General features: G+C 39.6%; 1 protein-coding gene across 1 annotated transcript in view; it reads left to right on the top strand.

Moving 5' to 3' along the window:
• mthfd1l (methylenetetrahydrofolate dehydrogenase (NADP+ dependent) 1 like) overlaps nt 1–14,269 on the top strand; it is a 171,826-nt gene extending 157,557 nt beyond the window's left edge. The window contains exons 27-28 of the mRNA XM_072581340.1: nt 10,661–10,752; nt 12,990–14,269. Of these exons, the coding sequence (XP_072437441.1) occupies nt 10,661–10,750 (90 nt within the window). The 3' untranslated portion in view covers nt 10,751–10,752; nt 12,990–14,269. The remainder of the gene's footprint in view (nt 1–10,660; nt 10,753–12,989) is intronic.
• The last annotated feature ends 6,056 nt before the right edge of the window (nt 14,270–20,325 follow it).

Genomic DNA, 20,325 nt, shown 5'->3' on the forward strand with positions numbered 1-20,325 from the left:
ATTGGAAGTAATATCAAATCACACTATTATTTGTGTGTGGTGGGAATGACTCCCTGTATGCCAAGAGTTGCATTACATAGTCAATCGTTGCATTACTCAGACAAGTTTCTACAGCACTCACCTCTGATTGAGGCTGCCAAGCTAAAAGCTGCAGGCTTTGCACTTCCCAGATTCAGTTGGACCTTGAAAGTGCTTCTTTACTGTCACTAAAGATTGCTTCTCATCACTAACCACATGAATAGAGCAATAACAAGTCTTTTCTCGAGGGAGAATGGGAATTCTGCTCTTGATTAGACTAACCTTCCTTCTGCTAGATTGAGACATATACTGGATTATTTTGAAACCCAGCATCCAACAATAACGTGCCAGATGCTTTATGTTCACACCAACAACTTGGGCTCTTGTTTCAGTCTGGTGCTGATTTGAGGTTGAATGAAGATATCAGCTAGGTTTTCAGATGTTCACAGACAAACTATTTAGAATCACCATTTTTGAGCTGCTTTCTCTTCCTCACTTGATTTTCTGCACCATTTTTGGCATTCTAGTTTTCTGCATTATTTGCTGATTTGCTCATTCTTTGTCTGGCTTCCTGTGGTTTATTTCATGCCTGGACCCAATTGTGCTTTGTTCCTATTACTCCAACATAACAGTGCGAAAGCTAGTGCTTCCAAATAAACCTGTTGGACTATAATCTGGTGTTGTGTGATTTCTAACTTTATACACCCCAGTTCAACACCGGCATCTCCAAATCATGACCTCAGATGAAGAATTCCATCCTTGTGTTTGAATTCTTCCATCTCCTTGTTCTTTGCTATCTCATGAACCTCTAATCCTGCAGTATCTGAACTCTCGAGTTCTCTGGTTCTGGCCTCTTGTGCTCCTTGCCTCAAGACAAGTAGCCATTGACTTCTGCCATCCATGCTGTATGATCTGGAATTCTTTCTCTGATCATCTGGACCAGTCCTCTTCTCTTTATATTTAAAACCCATCTGTTTGACCACATTTTGGATTCATTCCTAATCTGTCTTCCCTTGGCTTAACATTTTTTTTCTTTACCTTTGCTTTCAAATGCAAGTTTTGTTACAGTTTTTTGTGTCATTGGGTTAAGTAGGTTATAAATACAAGAAAAGAATCTTAACATCTCAAGAGAGTTTGCAGAATACATCTTCATGGATTTCCTGTTGTGTTTTGAGCTTGTGTGAATAGGAATGTAGAATCTTTGTGCAAATTTGTTAAAGTGCCACTCTTGAGCTCCTTTGTGGTTAATTATCAGTCCAGGTGGGGGGAGTGTGTCTGTCAGGGTAAGGGTATATGTATTGAAATACAATTGTATGAACACTATTTTAAGCTTTAGCAACTTGCATATAGATAACAACTTGACCATAAAATTTCTTAAGGCACTTAGGTGATGTCAATGCTTGATCAGCAAGATAGACCAGGAGAAGATTAGAAGTAGAGATCTCAGATTTGAAACCAGAATAAGAATTTTGTTCAGGAGCCAATATCTTGCATCGACCGTGATTGATGGGCACTTGGTGTTAGTTGGGAGATGGGAATTATTTTGGATGAATTTAAGTTGATGAGAGATATAAAGTAGCCCTAAAAATATACAAGGGCAGCGGGTTCATACAAATCTGAAAGTCTGCAAATCATTTGGGGAAAATTCGCTCCCAGGAATGACCAGAATGGGAGGGAAGTGAGGAACTGCTGCTGCAATCACTGGCTGGATCTTTTTCTGTTTGCCACTGAGCCTATCAGCAGCAAGCAAGGATGAGATGTGCTGATAGTGAAGGAGTCATTGGGGTGTTGGAGCTGGGTCATCCATGCAGTTGTGGTGATCCTGAAGTTAAAGCGAGTAAGTTATTTAGAAAAGGCAAGCATGAGCAAATCAGAGAACAAGGTAACTGAAGAGTTAAACTGCTTTTATTTCTATGCAAGGGGTGTTACAGATAAGGCCGATAAAAGTGTGACTGGGATTATTACAGAAACATGGCTGAGGAAAGGACAGGACTAGCAGCTCAATGTTCTGGGGTTTCAATACTATTGGAAGGATAGAAAGGCAGACAAAAAAATGAGGGGGAGTGGTGTTTTTGATTAAGGAAACATTACCGCTGTACTTTATGAAGATATTTCTGAGTTAAACACATATAGCTTCATTGGACAATCCCTCAGAAAGAAGGGGATAATCAGAATTATTGATGATTGTTAGAATTAAAGACTGATAAATCTTCAGAGCCCAATAATCTACATCCCAAGATACTTAAGCAAGTGGTCCTAAAAATAGTGCATGCATTGTTGCATTGTATTTTAAGGTTTTGTAGATTCTCAAACAGTTCCTATGGATTGAAGGGCAGCAAATGTAACCTCGCTATTTTTAAAAAAAAAAGGAGGTTGAGAAAAATTACAGAATTGTAGACCAGTTCGCCTGATGTCAGTAGTGGGGAAAATGCTGGAATCCATTATAACAGATTTAATAGCAGTAATGGGGAAAACAATGACAGGATCAAAGTGAGTCAACATGGATTTACAAAAAGGAAATGATGCTTGACAAATCTGCTGGAATGTTTTAAGAATGTAACTAGTAGACTCAATAAAGGGGAGCCAGTGGTTGTGATTTACTCAGACTTTCAGAAGGCTTATGATAAGCCCCCACATAAGTGATTAACAAGTGAAATTTAAGTGCATGGGTTTGGCGTTATTGTATTGAGAAGGATAGAGAATTGATTTGCACACAGAAAACAAGGTAGAAGTAAATGAGTCTTTACATGGCAGCTAGTGACTAGTGAGGTATCACAAGAATCAGTGCTTGGACCCAGCTATAATAACTTAGATGAGGAAACTAAATGTAATATATCCAAGTTTGCAGATGGCACAAAACTGAACGGGAAGGTGAGCTGTCAGCAGGATATAGAAATGCTTCAGTGTGATTTGGACAAATTGAGTGAGTGGGCAAGTGAGTGGCAGAAGAAGTATAATGTGGAATTATCTGCCTTTGTAGCAAAAACAGGAAGGCAATGTTTTATCTGAATGGCAGTAGATTTGGCAAGGGGGTAAGTGAAACAAAACCTGGGAGATCTTGTACATCAGTCACTGGAAGTAAGCATACAGGGGCAGCAGGCAGTTGTTCTGTTGGCCTTCATAGCAAAAGGACTTGAGCACAAGAACAAGGATATCTTGCTGCAATTGTACAGGGCTTTGGTCAAATCACACCTGGAGTATTATGTGCAATTTTGGTCTCCTTCCCTGTTTGCAAAGGGAGTGTAGTGATGGTTTACCAGATTGATTCCTGGGACGGCAGGGCGACGTGCCAAGAGATAGTGGATCAGTTAGGATTAAATTCTCTGGAATTTAGAAGAATGAAACTCCTACAATTCTAACAGGACTGGATGGGTAAACGCAGGGAGGATATTCCTGATGACCAACAAGTCCAGAACCTGGGGTCACAATTTAAAATTAGTGGGTTGGCTATTTAGGACTGAAATGAAAAGAAATCTCTTCACCGAGTGGTAAACCTGTGGAATTCTCTGCCACAGAAAGCAGTTAAGGCCAAAACATTGACAGTTTTCAAGAAGGAGATAGATATAGTTTTTAGGGCTAAAGAGTATAGGGTGAAAGCAGGAATAGGGTGCTGAGTTTGATGATCAGCTATGATATTATTAAACTCTAAGGGCTGAATGGACTACTCTTATTTTCTATGTTCCTATGACCTCATCAATCTGCAGCAGCTGTGTTTTGGGTGATGTCTTTTTGTGTGCTCGAAGTATCTTTTCTTTTGAAAAGAACTTATGCTAACATACGCCTATTATTGTGTATTAATTTTAAAACTGAGGTATCTAGGAATTTATTACATTTTACATTTTCTGGTTTAATGAGGTTGATAATTATTGAAAATATTGATGAATTCTTTGAATTCTGCTTCTGAGGGTTCAACAATTCTATATGTTCGACACAAATACCTGCTTCATAGGTATGTGATAACATCTCTAAATAGTGTTATTAGAAAATGTCTTTATACGAACATACTAATTATGAGCAGAGATAGGCCATTTAGCACCTCAAGTCTGCTCTGTCATTTGGTTAGATCGTGGTTGATCTAGTTACTCCAGATTCCCATCTACGCCCAACAATGTATCACCATTTGTTTATCAATAATCTGAAAGTATGTTTCAAATCAAAAAGTTAGCCTCAAGAGGAGACCCTTGGTTGGGGAGTGGATGGTGTATGGAATAATTATTTTATTAGGAGAAAGTGAGGACTGCAGATGCTGGAGACCAGAGTTGAAAAATGTGGTGCTGGAAAAACACAGCAGGCCAGACAGCATCCGAGGAGCAGGAGAATTGACGTTTCGGGCATAAGCCCTTCTTCAGGAATGAAGGCTTCCTGAAGAAAGGCTTATGCCCAAAACGTCGATTTTCCTCTGATATTGTCTGGCCTGCTGTGTTTTTCCAGCACATTTTTCAGCAATAATTATTTTATGCCTTGGTCCAAGGTAGGAAGCCTGTCAAATTTAAGAGGTTCATCCCAAGGTCAATTAGAATACCATATTTGGTAACTGTCTGGAGTCCGTTCTGGGGGAAAGGATTATGTGGTGGGCAACCAAAGATTATGGCGATACTTAATGAAATACCGTAGTCTCCATCTCATTAGAAAAGTTGATATTGCGTCCCGCAGCTATTTAACACTGGGAACTGTGTGAATTTGTTTGACATAAGACTTCAACCCTGATCAAGAGGAAATCCCACTTTATGGAGATGGTAGTCAGTAAGCTAATGAGTCTGAAGACCTAGCCGTGCCACTAGGATTGTTTGCTCTCAACCATGTTACACCAAGGAGCCCAGATAAGTTTGGGGTGTCTTTGAGTGCACGTTAGTAGACACCAGTTAGGAATGATTTTAGAGACCAGAATAGTTTGTTAGGGAGCTGCAGGGTTTTCTATTGAGAGATTGCCTTTGGGCCTAAATATGGCTCCTCAAAGATTCCAGTTGCCCTCACAAACTGCTGAGTTTCTCGACTGCTGTGGGCCTTTTCTGTGACTGGTACAGAAAAGATTACAGATTCTAGTCAACATGTGTGGTGGTGGTGGTGTTACACATTTCTGAAGTAAGTAGGACTTGAACTGGGCCTTCTGGCTCAGAAGGACACTACCACTGAGCCACACGAGTCACCGTCACAAACTCCCTCCACTGGGAAAACACTGGCAGTAGAATGAGGCCCTTAAGTGGACAATAATTGACCACGCGACAGCCTTAATAGGCTTGAGGAGTGGCTTCCTTGGCATTGCCTCTGTTTAATTTCTGAAGACTTAAGGACGGGTGTGAAGGTGGTGGAAATGGCACTCATTGGATTTTATGTGCTACACTACCTTCATACCACCAAGATGGGAGAATGTATGTGGCCTGTTGGTCTCAGTATCCCTAATACTTAATTGGAGACTTCTTTTTTCTTATTAATTTGAAATATGGGTATTGCTGGCTGAGTCCAGCAGCACTTATTGCCCACCCTTAATTGCCTTTGAGAAAGTGGTTGCGAAGTGCCGTCTGAATCACTGCAGTCCATTTGCTGTAGGTAGATCCACAATGCTGTTAGAGAGGGAATTCCAGTCATACTGAAGGAATAACAATATATTTCCAAATCTGGATGGTGATTGGCTTGGAGAGGTCACCCAATAAACACAATGTTTATTGTTTATGACTCTATTAGAGTGAGATGGATGTAGGTGAGTTCAAAATGATGAGCCACACATCTCACTTGCCATTTTATGGCAGCCTTATGTTCATAATCTTAACTTTTAACATTTTTTATCAGTTTAAATTGCATTTACTTCCAACAGTGCAGTAATTACAATCACATATTGGAAGAACAGTTATTCCTCTTTTAGCCTGGTTTGTTATTGAAACCTTTTATTCTGTGTTTTCAACTGAAAGCATATTTAAAGGGATAGAAATTAGCATAAAAGTATTTTTTTGTGTGGTATAGCAAGTTAGTGATTTTGACAGTGAGCTTTGAACCCAGAGGCCATGATTTCCATTCCCGCCACTGTAAATTGTAAAGTTGAATTCATTAATTCTTTGTAGATGGCAGTAGGAACATTTAGCATGAAGCTGTCACATCATTATATAAACCCATTTGGTTCACAACTTTCCTTCAGGGAGGGGTTTGCTATCCTTACCAGGAATGCCTACTTGTGATTGTGGACCCATTTTTTCCGGATCTGCTGAGTTTCTCTAGCAATTTCAGTCTTAGCTTCAGGTTTTTATGACAATTGATAGAGACATGCTCACCATTAGTGATACCACCATTTTATTCCAGATTTATTTAACAGAATTAAAATGTAGGATTTGAACTCTTATCTGTTCATTAGCTTAGGCCTTTAGATTTATAATTCAGTACATAAATAGTATGGTATGGTTCCCATAACATAACTGATATGACCAATGTGTGGGGGAGGAAAAACCCCAAAGAACCGGATGCTGGCAATCCGAAACAAAAACAGAACTTGTTGCAAAAGCTCAGCAGGTCTAGCAGCATCTGTGGAAAGAAAACCGAGTTAATGTTTCGCATTCTGGAAAAGGGTCACTGAACCTGAAACTCTGCTTTCTCTCTATAGATGTTACCAGACCTGCTGAGTTTTCACAGTAATTTTGTTTTTGTGCCCTATAAGTGACTCCAGTCCTGCACCAGTTGCTTTTTAACTTCCCTTTGAAATGGCCATGTCATTCGCACCCATTCTCTGGGCAATTAGGTGTAGGCAATAAATGGCAATGGTACCCATATCTCTCAGGTGAATGAAAAATATGATATTGTCAAAGGTTGCAAGATACAGTTTTAGTCATTTGGAAGGCTGGTGGTGCAGGAAAATGCCATGGATTTCTTTTATTATTTTTATTTTGAAACGATTTTTTGAAGCTATGCGATTCTTGTGCTTTTTACCTTGTGATCCCGTAACTGTCAAAATTTTAATGGATTTCATGAGTTATTGCCCATTCTGGTGCTACCGTCCTAATTAAAAGTCTGATTTACAGTGTTTTTCTTCTGTCGCACTACTTTAAATTCAGGTGGAGTAGCTGTGCAGCAAATCTTGTCAGTACTGCAGTGTAAGATGCGAATTAGAGTTCACGAACGCAACTCTGCATTATTGCCCTTCTTCCCTGCTCTCTTTGCCCTGCTTCTCTTGCCTCTACTGCCAATGTTGAAGAATCTTAAATTCGTTCTGGAAAAGTGGTGCACCTTGTTACTGTAAGAAAGCAAGAACTGTACTCTGAAATATGTAATCTTTGCAACCCAGAAATAGACCATTCCACCTAACTGATCCAATTTCAGACTGCAAACAGCCCTCCACCCAGCTTCATCCATTGAGATAAAGTTATTCCATTCCTTTATCCTTCATCTGTCACTGATCACTACAGAATTCTAACATTTTCTGAACTTGGAGTCTCAAGTCCCACTTGCTCCAGAAGTGTGCGATTTCATTACTGAATGGGTTAATTAGAAAATATATTAAATTATGCAAACTTCCTAATTATGAGCAGATAAGGTAAATTGATAAGGTCTTTTCCCTGGTTAAAAATCACACAACACCAGGTTATAGTCCAACAGGTTTAATTCTAAGCACACTAGCTTTTGGAGCATGAAGGAGCAGCGCTCCAAAAGCTAGTGTGCTTCCAATTAAACCTGTTGGACTATAACCTGGTATTGTGTGATTTTTAACTTTGTACGCCCTAGTGCAACACCAGCATCTCCAAATCATCTTTTCCCTGGGGGTGGGAGTTAACTAGAGGGCATAGGTTTAGGGTGAAAGGGGAAAGATTTAACTGGCAACATTTTCACACAGAGGGTGATTCGTGTGTGGTGTGAGCTGCCAGAGGAAGTGGAGGCTGGTACAATTACAGCATTGAAAGGGCATCTGGATGGGTATATGAATAGGAAGGGTTTGGAGGGATGTGGGCCGGGTGCTGGCAGGTGGGACTAGATTGGGTTTGGGATATCTGGTCAGCATGGACAGGTTGGACCGAAGGTCTGTTTCTGTGCTGTACATCTCTATGACTCTAGATCAAACATAGATAAAGAAACCACCTGCTCGTTACCACCTCTGTATTCCCGTCAGCTAATAAATCAATACAATCCTCCATGTTGAACATCACTTGAAAGAAGCATTGAGGATAGCAAAAGTGCAAAATGTCCTCTGGTTCGGTATCTCCTCTATCCATTACCAAGACTGGCTCACTGGCACCACTACTAACTGAGATGGATGTGTCCTAAATAACATAGCTTTTACTCTGAAGCTGTAGTGAGGGAACCAACGAGAGGGAGAAATCTACTTCACCTTTTTCTCACCAATCTGCCTGTTGCTGATGCATCTATACGTTATGGTATCTGTGGGAGTGGCCACTGCACATCCCTTGTGAAAACCGATCCATCTTTGAGGGTATCCTGCATTGCATTACGTGGCACTCCATATTACTAAATGGGACAGATTTCAAAAGGTGTAACAGTTCAAAATTGGTTATCCTTGAGTTGCTGTGGGCCATCTGCTTACCTTACTTATCGAATACCTTACTGAAGTCCATATAGAACATGTCCACCACTCTGCCCTCAAAAATCCTCTTTGTTACTCCTTCAAAATACTCAATCAAGTTTTTGAGATATTTCCCAAGCACAAAGCCATGTTGACCATCCCTGATGCCTTTCCAAGTACATGTAAATCCTGTCCCTCAGGACTCCCCCCCCCCCCCCCCCCCCCCCCCCCCCCCAGCAACTTGCCCAAATAGCAGATGGAGTTTAATTTAGGTAAATGCGAGGTACTGCATTTTGGAAAAGCAAATCAGAGCAGGACTTGTACACTTAATGGGAATGACCTAGGCAGTGTTGCTGAACAAAGAGACCTTGGAGACCAGGTTCATAACTCCTTGAAAATAAAGTCGCAGGTAAGGTAGGGTAGTGAAGAAGGTGTTTGGTATGCTTTTCTTTATTGGTAAGAGTATTGAGTATAGGACTTGGGAAGTCATGTGGCTGTACAGGATGTTGGTTAGGCCTTACTTGGAATATTTCGTGCAATTCTGATCTCCTTCCTAACGGAAGGATGTTGTGAAACTTGAAAGGGTTCAGAAAAGATTAACAAGGATGTTGTCAGGGTCAGAGGATTTGAGTTATAGGGAGAGGCTGGGGCTGTTTTCCCTGGAGCATCGGAGGTTGAGGGGTGACCTTTTAGAGGTTAATAAAATCATGAGGGGCATGGGTAGGATAAATAGACAAGGTCTTTTCCCTGGGTTGTGGGAGTCCAGAACTAGAGGGCATATGTTCAGAGTGAGAGGGGGAAGATATAAAAGAGGCCTAAGGGGCAGCGTTTTCTCACACTGTGGTGTGTTTATGGAATGAGCTGCCAGAGGAAGTGGTGGAGGCTGGTACAACTGCAACATTTAAAAGGCATCTGGGTGGGTGTATGAATAAGAAGGGTTTAGAGGGATGCAGGCCAAGTGCTGGCAAATGGGACTAGATTAGTTTGGGATATCTGGTCAGCATGGATGAGTTGGACTGAAGGTACTGTTTCCCTGCTGTACATCTCTATGACTCTACGGCACAATCAAGGAGTCCTAGATGACCGACATAAACAGGAGTGTCGGGGGTTCTACTCCCTCTTTACACGGCTCTTGAGAAAGCTGGGTTTGGTGTTATGTACTATGCACGTGTAAATAAAGGGTGATTTGGGGAGGGTGTACCGACCCTTAATGGAATCATTTCAGCTGTACGAGCATCGGTGGTGGAGGGAGTGGACACTTGTGGATGCAGTGCCAATTAAACAAGCTGCTTTGTCCTGGATAATGTCAAGCTTCTTGAACAGTGTAGCTCCAACGACACTCCAGGCAACTGGGAAATATTCAATCACAGTCCTGACTTGTGTTTTGTTATTGGTGGACAGGCTCTGGGGAGTCAGGAAGTGAATTACTTACCTCACTATTCCTAGACTCTTCACCATAAATGGTCCTGTCCTCTCGGGTTTGCCCCTCACCTGAGGTAGCCCTCAGGTTAAACTCATCATTGGTCCCCTCTGTCTCATGAGAGAGCAATCTGTGGGACTCTGGCAACTTTGCCTTTATTTTGGTACCAGTAGAGAGTACTTTTGAATGAAAAATTGTGGATTTGTTTGTGAATGAATTGATTTGAAGATTGTAAGTTCATCCATTATGCTGGGAAGGAAGATGTAAGGGTTTCTTGAATCTCCAGACCTGTGAAATCACTTAGCAGTATTTCTTTAGGGATCCTGCCAGCTTGAGAGAGCTTCCTTAAGGGTGAGTACAGTATTGCAGTAATTGTGTTTTCATTTTATCATGATTTGGAGATGCCGATATTGGACTGAGGTGTGCAAGGTTTAAAAATCACAGAACACCAGGTTTAGTCCAACAGGTTTAATTGGAAGCACTAGCTTTCAGAACACTGCTTCAGGTAGTTGTGGAGTATATCATAGAAGTCTTTTTGAGTGTTCTTGTACCTGTCTTCACAGTGGAGTATGAAGTTTGTAAAAATGGCACCTGTCCTAGCATATGACAGCATAAATGGCTTTTCTTAATGCTATGAATGTTTTGATATATATTTTGTTATTGCTTTTATTTCAGTTTTGTTTGGCTTCATTTCAGCTTTTTGTTTACTTTTTGATTCCTTACAGATGAGCACCATGCCAGGATTGCCCACTCGGTCCTGTTTTTATGACATTGACATTGATTCAGACACGGAGCAAATCAGTGGATTGTTCTAAAGGTATCACTCTTTGAAGTATTGCTTTTCTCTCTCTCCTTGCCAGACTGACAAAATATTCTGCTTTGTATTTAAAAACCTTGAAGTACTACAGATTTTACTTCTCTTACCTTAAGTTTAGAGATAGAGATTTTTGTAAAGTTAAAATTAAAGAGAATGGAGGTGGGATACAGTTTGACCATGATTTAGTTGAATTGCCGAGCAGACTGGAGGTCAAAAATGGCCTTTTTCCCCAGTCTATAATCCAGACATGAGAGGCAACTTTCTAATAGCTGACTGCATCATCTGCTATAACAGAAAATAACCCCTACTTCAGTTATAATTGGTAGTAGCAGTTAGCAAGCCTGAAGAATTGTGGAACGTGAGGGAAAATGATACATTTAAAAATCTCCAATTTTACATAGTGTTGTACTGTTTGCAATTCTCACAACCCTGCAAGATTTATTGCAGATCATTCATATTCTGGCTCTTCTTTCTTATCCCTTATTAGAGCCATGAGAACAGATCTTTCAGTCCAACTTTGTTCATGCCAACCAAGTTTCCCAAACTAAACTAGTTCCATTTACCTGCACTTGGCCCATATCCCTCTAAACCTTTAGTATTCATGTACCTGTCCACAATTGTAGAATACAGTTCTGATTTATGTTAGAATGTAAATTTTTATCCAATCAATTGCATTGCAGTATAGAAATTTGTACGTACAGATTTGGAGCGATGTTTGTTGTGAAACATAGGATAAGACTGGTGGGTACTGCAGCAGACTCTTGCATCCCATGGATTTGTCCCTGTTGGCTTCTGTTTTTTAAAGTGTGCATCGTGTTCCTGTCATTTGCCTTGAAAATTTGAACTCCTCTCCATCACGATTGAAAGGAAAAGATGGGTGTGATTACCAGACCAGTTTTTGCTGATCAGGTTATCATTACCTGTAACTATCACTGATTCAGGAAAAAGTTAAAAATCACACAACACCAGGTTATAGTCCAACATGTTTAATTGGAAGCACCTGATGAAGGAGCGTCACTCCGAAAGCTAGTGTGCTTCCAATTAAACCTGTTGGACTATAACCTGATGTTGTGTGATTTTTAACTCTGTACACCCCAGTCCAACACCGGCATCTCCAAATCATGATTCAGGAAAGGGTAATTATGAATATGATAGATATCAAAATTGAGTGTGCAGAGCAAGATATTGATAAGTAGCAGGAATATGAAAAGGGGAATGAGCTTGCATTTATATAATTTTAGGAGGTCTTGAAGTGCTCTCAAGCTCATTGAATAAGTTTAATTACAATCATTGTTGTGCTATAGGGAACACAGCAGCCAATTTATACACCTCCATTTATACACTTCAATAACAATGAGGTAATGACCAGGCCATTACTTAGTGGTGTTAGTTGAGAGATGTATATCAACCAGATGATCAAAGAAAAGGTTTCTTGCTTTTTTTTGAAAGAATGCCAGACAGTATTAACAATAGTTTAGGGTAGGTTAACTGCAGAAAATATAATTACGTGTTTTCATTTGTATTGTAACTTTTTGCAGTTGTGCTCACCAGGGCAGTCACAGTTTGCCATGTTTTTGTCTGTTATGTGTAATGTAAAATCTAGTTGAGTTAAAGGCAAGTTCAAGGTTGAGCTTGTGTTCCACCACAGAACATATAACATATTTGCATGAAGAAATTCAATCCTGGTTGGACCTGATGTTGGTTTCAATCAGTTATTTCAGTCTCATGTGAAAGATGGTGATTTGAAGCCTGGCTCTAATTACTTGAGCACAAAATGCAAGCTGGCACTCCCATGCAACCATTCTGATTGTGTAATGTGGAAGGTATCTGCTTCTTTAAGACACTCCTTAAAACTTCCTATTTTAGTCATCTGTCCTAATACTTCACTCCATTCCAATGTTTTGTTTGATAACTCTTGTACACCTTTACTACATTAAAGAAGCTATGTAAATACATGTTATTTTTGTTTAGATCAGAGTGGTGCTGGAATGTTATTTTTGTTGTCCACCACTGCCAGTTGTATCAAGCAGATGCCCCCCCAATTAGGAGTTTGAGAGTCAGTTAATAGCTATTGTGTGTGAACCTGAGTCTTTGTTACACAAAAGTCCAGAGTGCAATCGATGAACAGGCACATGGTATCCTATTCAATGTGGAAGAGGAGGAGGAGGAGGAGAGGAATGGTTTATAAAATGCCCGTTAAATTGTATCTTGCTAGCTTCATTTTCTTTGTCTTTCAGATTGCCCAGAAATATCTTGTCCTATTTCCTGAATTGAACAAACGTAATCTGATTGCATATTAAAGAATCTTTGGGAAAATAATGGACTCAAGGTTCCCTCAACCTCTCCTGAGAGATTCTGAGGAGTGTAACCAGTTCATGTGATTCTTTATTTCCTCGATTGATCCACTTTGTGTGCTTGATAGATTAAATCCAGATTTTGAAACCTACCCAATGGATCTAATGAATTTTATACAATTTTTTCAGCAATTGTTAGAAGTATTTAATTTTTTAAACAATTAATATTAAATGACTTGTTTCCATGTTGCATCTCCATATTTCAGTTATCTTTGTTAAGATTTTTGAAACTGAAATGCCTTTGCAATACCTTGTTACATCATCCAAATGTACCTTGAAGGGTTGCGAGTGTTGTGCTCTTGTATACCAGAGTCCATGAAATAATTGACCAAGGAATCTCAGGCAAACTAAAAATGACGTATGGTACTAACACCTAAGCAAAGCCAAGTATTTGTTAGTTATGAAGACCTATGATTTTGAGGTATTTTCAACCATTTTTCTTTATAAACCCCACAGTTAGTTATTTCTTGGCTTATATATATTTCTCACTATAAATACAATCAAAATATATTCCATGCAAAGCCATGCTAGTGTTTACAAGGTTTTCTTTCAAATTGATCAGCTCTGCATCACATGAGTATTATTAGGTAATTTTCTATTTGATTCATCAACATTTTTAGGAAAAAATTAACGAATATTTCAAATGATATAACTTATTGTGGTTGATTTAAAAGGAATTATACTGAGGTAAGAATTATACGAATGTTGGTTTAACCTCTTTGATGCGTGAAGCTACCTGATCCCTGACTGAAGTGTCTGTTTGAATTTGTTCTTTTATTTTTTCATGCTTTTCTGAATCCCTCATTGACTGCTTTCTGGAACAGTGACTGCAGTTTTAACATCTATTCCTCTTCTAACAGTGTCCTCTCTGAGCACCTTCAGGTGCTGGAGTTCAGTGATGATGAAGGGATCCTGGGAACAATGTTGGTGAATTCTGTACACTTTATTCCTTTTACTTGTGGTGGGGTCAGTTCGTGTGTCTGTGTCTTTGATAAGTGATTAATGATTCATTTGTTAATGTTTCCGCTTTGTTCTCTGGCTGTATTCCAATGATCACTAATTTATCTGTGTTTTGTTCTATTTTGTTTTTAATGAGTATTGAAATACTTTGCAATCCATGTTTACAAGCTAATAAAAATCATGCAAATGTTATTTCAAACTGACATCACATTATCTCTATGGAATCTTGTGCGTGTGGTTATTTAAATGTACAGTTCAAAAACAGGCCATTTAACCCAACTGGTCTACACCAGTGTTTAAGGCTCATAAGTCTTCTCCCACTGTATTTCATCTCACCTTATCAGCATTCCCTATTATTCCATTCTCTCTTGTGTTTATCTGGCTTCTTAAATGTATATAGGCTGTTCATCTCAACTATTTTCAGTTCTGATTTATAATTCCATATTGTCATCATGTTTTGGATGAAGCATTTATTCTTGAATAACTTTTTGGATTTATTTGTGTTTATTTTAACTTTAACGGGCCCTAGCTTTGTGTTTGCCAAAAGTGGCGACACATTTTTATTACTACTATCTGCATAATTGTAAGGACTTGTTAAGTCATTGTTTAACCTTTTTCTAGAGAAATGGACCCCAGGTTGTTCAGTTTTGTGATCATTATAATCCCAGTCCTAATATCTCTCCTTTTTTTGACACGGACAACCACAACATGACCTCCCAATGCCTATAGTCAGTGCACTGACCAATAAAGGTAAGCAGACCAAATGTTGCCTTCACTATCCTGTCCACCTATGGTTGCATTTTTTCAAGGAACTATGAATTTGCACTCCAAGGTCTCTTTGTTCAGCAACATTCCCCAGGACCCTACCATCAAGCGTATAAGTCCTGCCCAGACTTGCCTTTCCAAACTGCAGCACCTCACGTCTATCTAATTGTATCTGCCACTTCCCACTCCATCTGATTGAGGTCTAGTTGTACTCCGAAGTAACCTTCGCTGTCCACTATTCCACCAACTTTGTCATCTTCAGATTTACTTACCATACCGCCTATATTCACATCTAAATGTATTATATTTACACAAATAATATACTTTTGACTCATCCATTTTTGCTAATCTGTCACACTATCTCTCTGATATTCAGTAGTGACCTAGTAGAAATTTTCTCTCAGTTGGGAAAATTGAAGCCATTGTTTTCTGCCCTTACTCCAAATTTCATTTCTGAGCTGCTGACTCCATCCATTTCTTTGGGAACACTGAGATTAAGCCAATTGATTGTTATCTTGGTGTCACATTTGATCCCAAAATGACCTTGTGATGACCTGTGCATGCCAACACTAAGTTCATTGCTAACACCATAACATCACCCTTCTTTGTCCTTCTCATCTGCTGCTAAAAACCTCATTCATATCGTTGTTAGCTTTCGATTTGACAGTTCCAATGTACAGCTGATTTATCTCCTATATTGCACCCTGCATAAAACTAAGAGCATCTAAACTTTCAAAACCTTCACCATCTGCATCTTAAGATGTACAATGTCCTGTTAGCCCATTAATCCTACCTTACTTACCTACATCGTCTCCCAATCAAGCATCATTCAAATTTTAAAATTTTCATCCTTGTTTTCAAATCCCTCCATGGCTTTGCCCCACACCATCTTTAAAATGTCTTCAAGCCCCTTGAGATAAAAGTTCTAATTCTGGTTCCTTGTGTCTCAGATTTTAAATGGTAGCTGTGCCTTAAGTTACCTGGGTCCTACATTCTAGAAGCCCTTCCTAAACTCTTTGCCTTTCTAACTCACCTTCACTTAAAGCTCCTTAAAATTTACCTTTTTGACTAAGGTTTTTATTGGCTCTCGGTATGTTACTTGGTGTCACATTTTGTTTTATAATTTGGAGGTGCTGGTATTGAACTGGGGTGTATGTACAAAGTTAAAAATCTCATAACATCAGGTTATAGTCCAACAGGTTTATTTGGAAGCACCAGCTTTCGGAGTGCTGCTCCTTCCTGGCAACCACCTGATGAAGGAGCAGTGGTCCAAAAGCTAGTGCTTCCAAATAAACCATGATTTGGAGATGCCGGTGTTGGACTGGGGTGTACAAAGTTTAAAAGTCACAACACCAGGAACCGTTGGACTATAACCAAATAAACCAGTTGGACTATAACCTGGTTTTGTGTGATTTTTAACTTTGTTTTATAATGTTCCCAAAAGTCTTGAACGCAGTGACTTAGTAGTTTAAAATGCATGTCCAGTAAAGATCAGATCCGGAGTTAAAACCTAAGGGGTGTCTGTCTCAGTCTGTTCCATTATTCGATGGAATGAGATTCAGTGCTACAAAAATATCAGTTGGTTGTATATGTTGTATAACCTCTTCACTGGTCACCTGGATAATTTCCACTACAAAACAGTTTCCCTTTTATGTCACTCAATAAAACCTGGAATCTAAACAAAGCCTTTAAAAATTGATGTTTTAAGCAATGGGAGCAGCTGACCAAATTTCTCACTCAAAGATCTCATGTATTTGGACTTTGGACAAACTGCATGGTTTCACCCTTGCAGTGGAAGGGCCCAAAACAGTTCCTTTCAATCTTTTGGTTTGGTTTGGCCCAAAAATTGGCTGTTTGTTAATTTGAGATACTTTCTCACCTGGACTTCAGATTATGCTGCAGGTGATTGACCCTGTCTAGACAAAGGGTCAAACTGTCACTAACTGATGAATCATAAAATCTTACAGCATGGGGAGGCATTTGACCCTTTCTGCTGTGCCATCCTTTTGAAGGAGCTATCTAATTTCATATCTCGCCCTAGGTTTTTCGGGACTGCCTTGCAAATTCCAGAAGTCCTACTATTCGTAATATAAAGCTCTGAAGTCAAGTCGTCTGGAGTGGGGTAGGTTCCTGTGGGAAGGGACAGCTTGTGTGCAGTCCATATTGAACAGGGAAAAAAACAATGTGGTTGGATGTCAGGATGGGATTGATTTGACTCTGATTCAACATGAAATCTGGATCAGACTGACTTCAGTTTGACCTTAGGACTGGATTACACTGGCCATAGTTTGACATTAGCATTGGATCAGACATGACTCTGGGTCAACATTCGGATTGAATCAGTCTCACTCGGTTTTGACATTGAGACTGGTTTGAAATGACTCTGGCTCAAGTATAGGATTGGATCAAAGTAAGTCCAGATCAGCATTAGGATTGTATCGGAATAACCCTAGTTTATCATTAGGAGTAGATCAGATAAACCACAGTTTGTTGTAAGGACTAAATCGGATTGACTCTGCTTAAACTTTAGGTCTAGCTTAGCTATAATGACCTGCATTCACTTGTGCTAAAATTTCCATGAAGTCGTTTAATTCTCTACATGCCGAATTATTCAAATGCCATCATGTGAACATTTGTAACTCTCGTCCAGGCTACTGGAAACTTATGCAGCTCCTAAATATCTTTGCATTCCAATTTGAAAACCGAGTACAGTGACTTGGTATTTTAATTGTTTTAGTTTCAGTCATTTAGTGAGTTATTGCCTTGGGGCAAAGATGTCTAAAGACTACATCCCAATTTCATCCTGAAAAACCATCAACCCTATTTGTCACAGGATGCTATCATCTTGTTTTTTTTCCCCCAAATAGTTCGGTTCTATTTCTTTCATGTGCTACTTGGCTGTCAAGTTTGACAGTATAGCTATATGTACTAGTCAATTGAAGCACTTTCAATTGGAATTGACTCCAGGTTTATATGGGCAAGAGATGCTTTGCTAATTTGTATCAGATCACTGTAGTATCCAAAGTAGGCCTTTGTTTTCTTCTTTAACATTGTGTTGGTGGCTGGTTTCATTTCTATAGAAATGTGCTTATGTACTGTATGTAGTCTAATGTTACCATTGTCAAAAGTGGGCCTCTTCTTGCATAAGAATGTTACAAAGAATTACATTAAGTCACTTTGATCTTCGAGTTTGATCTGTCATTCAACAAGGCTAACTAATCCTCTACCTCAGCCCCACCTTCTCATTCTATTTCCATGTCTCTTAACTTGTTTAATGAGAATAAGTAAGCATTGATTTTTGTCCTGAATATTCTCAAAAAGTGATCATCTGCCATACATTCTTGGTCTTTTACCTGTGGATTTAAACAGTCACTGGTTAGACAATAGCTATCAGGACACTCTGACCTTGTGATTTGGCAGAGTAGAATTTTTCTTTTTGCAGCCAAGCTGCCACCATTCTGCTCAGTCCCTTATTCCATGGCACCATTAGTGATATAGTGTGATGGCTACTAACACATGCAATGAGTTCTGAATCTATTAATGTTCTCATTACCCTGCCTCTGACAATAGCTGCTATCCCAGGTCTAAGTGTCTTCGTCTGTTCTATAATCAACAGAACACTGTGCATCCAAATCCATGATTTGGAGATGTACTATCATGGTATTCGAACAGATGAAAGACTCAACAAACAATCAAAGTATTTTTCAATGTATCATTTCAGTTACATCACACTGTAAACTTTTGCTATAAATTCTGTGTCTTACAATTGTGTCCTCCACAACCACCTGATGAAGGAGCAACGCTCTGAAAGCTAGTGCTTCCAATTAAACCTGTTGGACTATAACCTGGTGTTGTGTGATTTTTAACATTCTAATCCAGTGATACATGAATAGTATGCTTGTCATCTTGTTAAATCTAGGTATTTGTCCTGCTTGCCTCAGGAACCAATCTCAGAGCCCAACCTTTGAGCTGCACATGGCCACCTTGGGAAGGTACTGGAAATCTTAGCCGCTGTACCCAGATCATTCTCAAACATTGTTTAGTATAAATCTCTGTGACATATATAAATCTTTGGTTCTGGAAGGAGAGAGAAAACAGGAAACTATGGGTCAATACCTTAACATATGGCATAGGGAAGACGTCAGCACCCAAGATTAAACTTGTCAGAGCAGGGCACTTAAAGTTCAAAGTAATAAGGCAGAGTCAACATGGTCTTGTGAAAGAAAAATCATGTTCAGCCAATTTATTGGATTTCTTTGAAGAAGTAATGTACATGGATAAAGGGGGATCAGTGGATAGACTATTCTTGGATTTCCAGAAGGTAGTTAACAAGCAAGGTTGGTGTAGAAAACAAAAGCACATGGTGCAGGGCATAACATATTGACGTGGATAGGAGATTGACTGACACTGCCATAAATAGGATATTTTCTAGTTGGCAAGATGTACTGGATGGTGTTTCATATGATTCAATAGTGAAGCCTCAACCTTTCACAATTTTTACAAATGGATGAAGTGATCAAAGGTACATTAGCTAAATTTGTTGATAGTACAAAGATGGGTAGAAAATTAGTTGTGGAGCGGACATGAGGCTATAAACGAATATCTCGTCCATGCTGACCAGAGATCCTAACCTAATCTAGTCCCATTTGCCAGCATTGCCATAACCTTCTAAACCTTTCCTATTCACATATCCATCCAGATGCCTTTTAAATGCTGCAATTGTACCAGCCTCCTCCACTTCCTCTGGTAGTTCATTGCATACACGCACCACACTCTACATGAAAAAGTTGCCCCTTAGGTCCCTTTTATATCTTTCGCCTCTCACTCTAAACCTATGCCCTTGATTTCTGGACTTCCCCCACCCCAAGGAAAAGATTTTGTCTATTTATCCTATCCATGCCTCTCATGATTTTATAAACCTCTCTAAGGTCACCCCTCAGCCTCCAATGCTCCAGGAAAAACAGCCTCTGCCTATTCGGCCTCTCCTTATAGCTCAAATCCTCCCAAGCTTGGCAACATGCTTGTAAACTTTTATGAACAGAACATCCTTCCAATGGGACGGAGACCAGAATTGCATGCAATATTCTAAAAGTGGCCTAACCGATGTCCTGGAAGCCACAACATGACCTCTCAACTCTTGTACTCAATGCTTTGACCAATAAAGGAAAACATACCAAACGCCGCCTTCACTATCCTATCTACCTGTGACTCTACTTTCAAGGAGTTATGAACCTGCACTCCAAGGTGTCTTTGTTCAGCAACACTCCCAAGGACCTTCCCATTAAGTGTATAAGTCCTGCTAAAATTTGTTTTTCCAAAATGCAGCACCTCGCATTTATCCAAATTAAACTCCTGCCACTCCTTGGCCCATCTGATCAAGATCCTGTTGTAATCTAAGGTAACCTTCTCTGTCCACTGCACCTCCGATTTTGGTGTCATCTGCAAACTTTACCTCTTATTTTCACATCCTAATCATTTATGTAAATGACAAAAA

The sequence above is a fragment of the Chiloscyllium punctatum genome, chromosome 11, assembly GCF_047496795.1.
Source record: "Chiloscyllium punctatum isolate Juve2018m chromosome 11, sChiPun1.3, whole genome shotgun sequence".
NCBI lineage: Eukaryota > Metazoa > Chordata > Chondrichthyes > Orectolobiformes > Hemiscylliidae > Chiloscyllium > Chiloscyllium punctatum.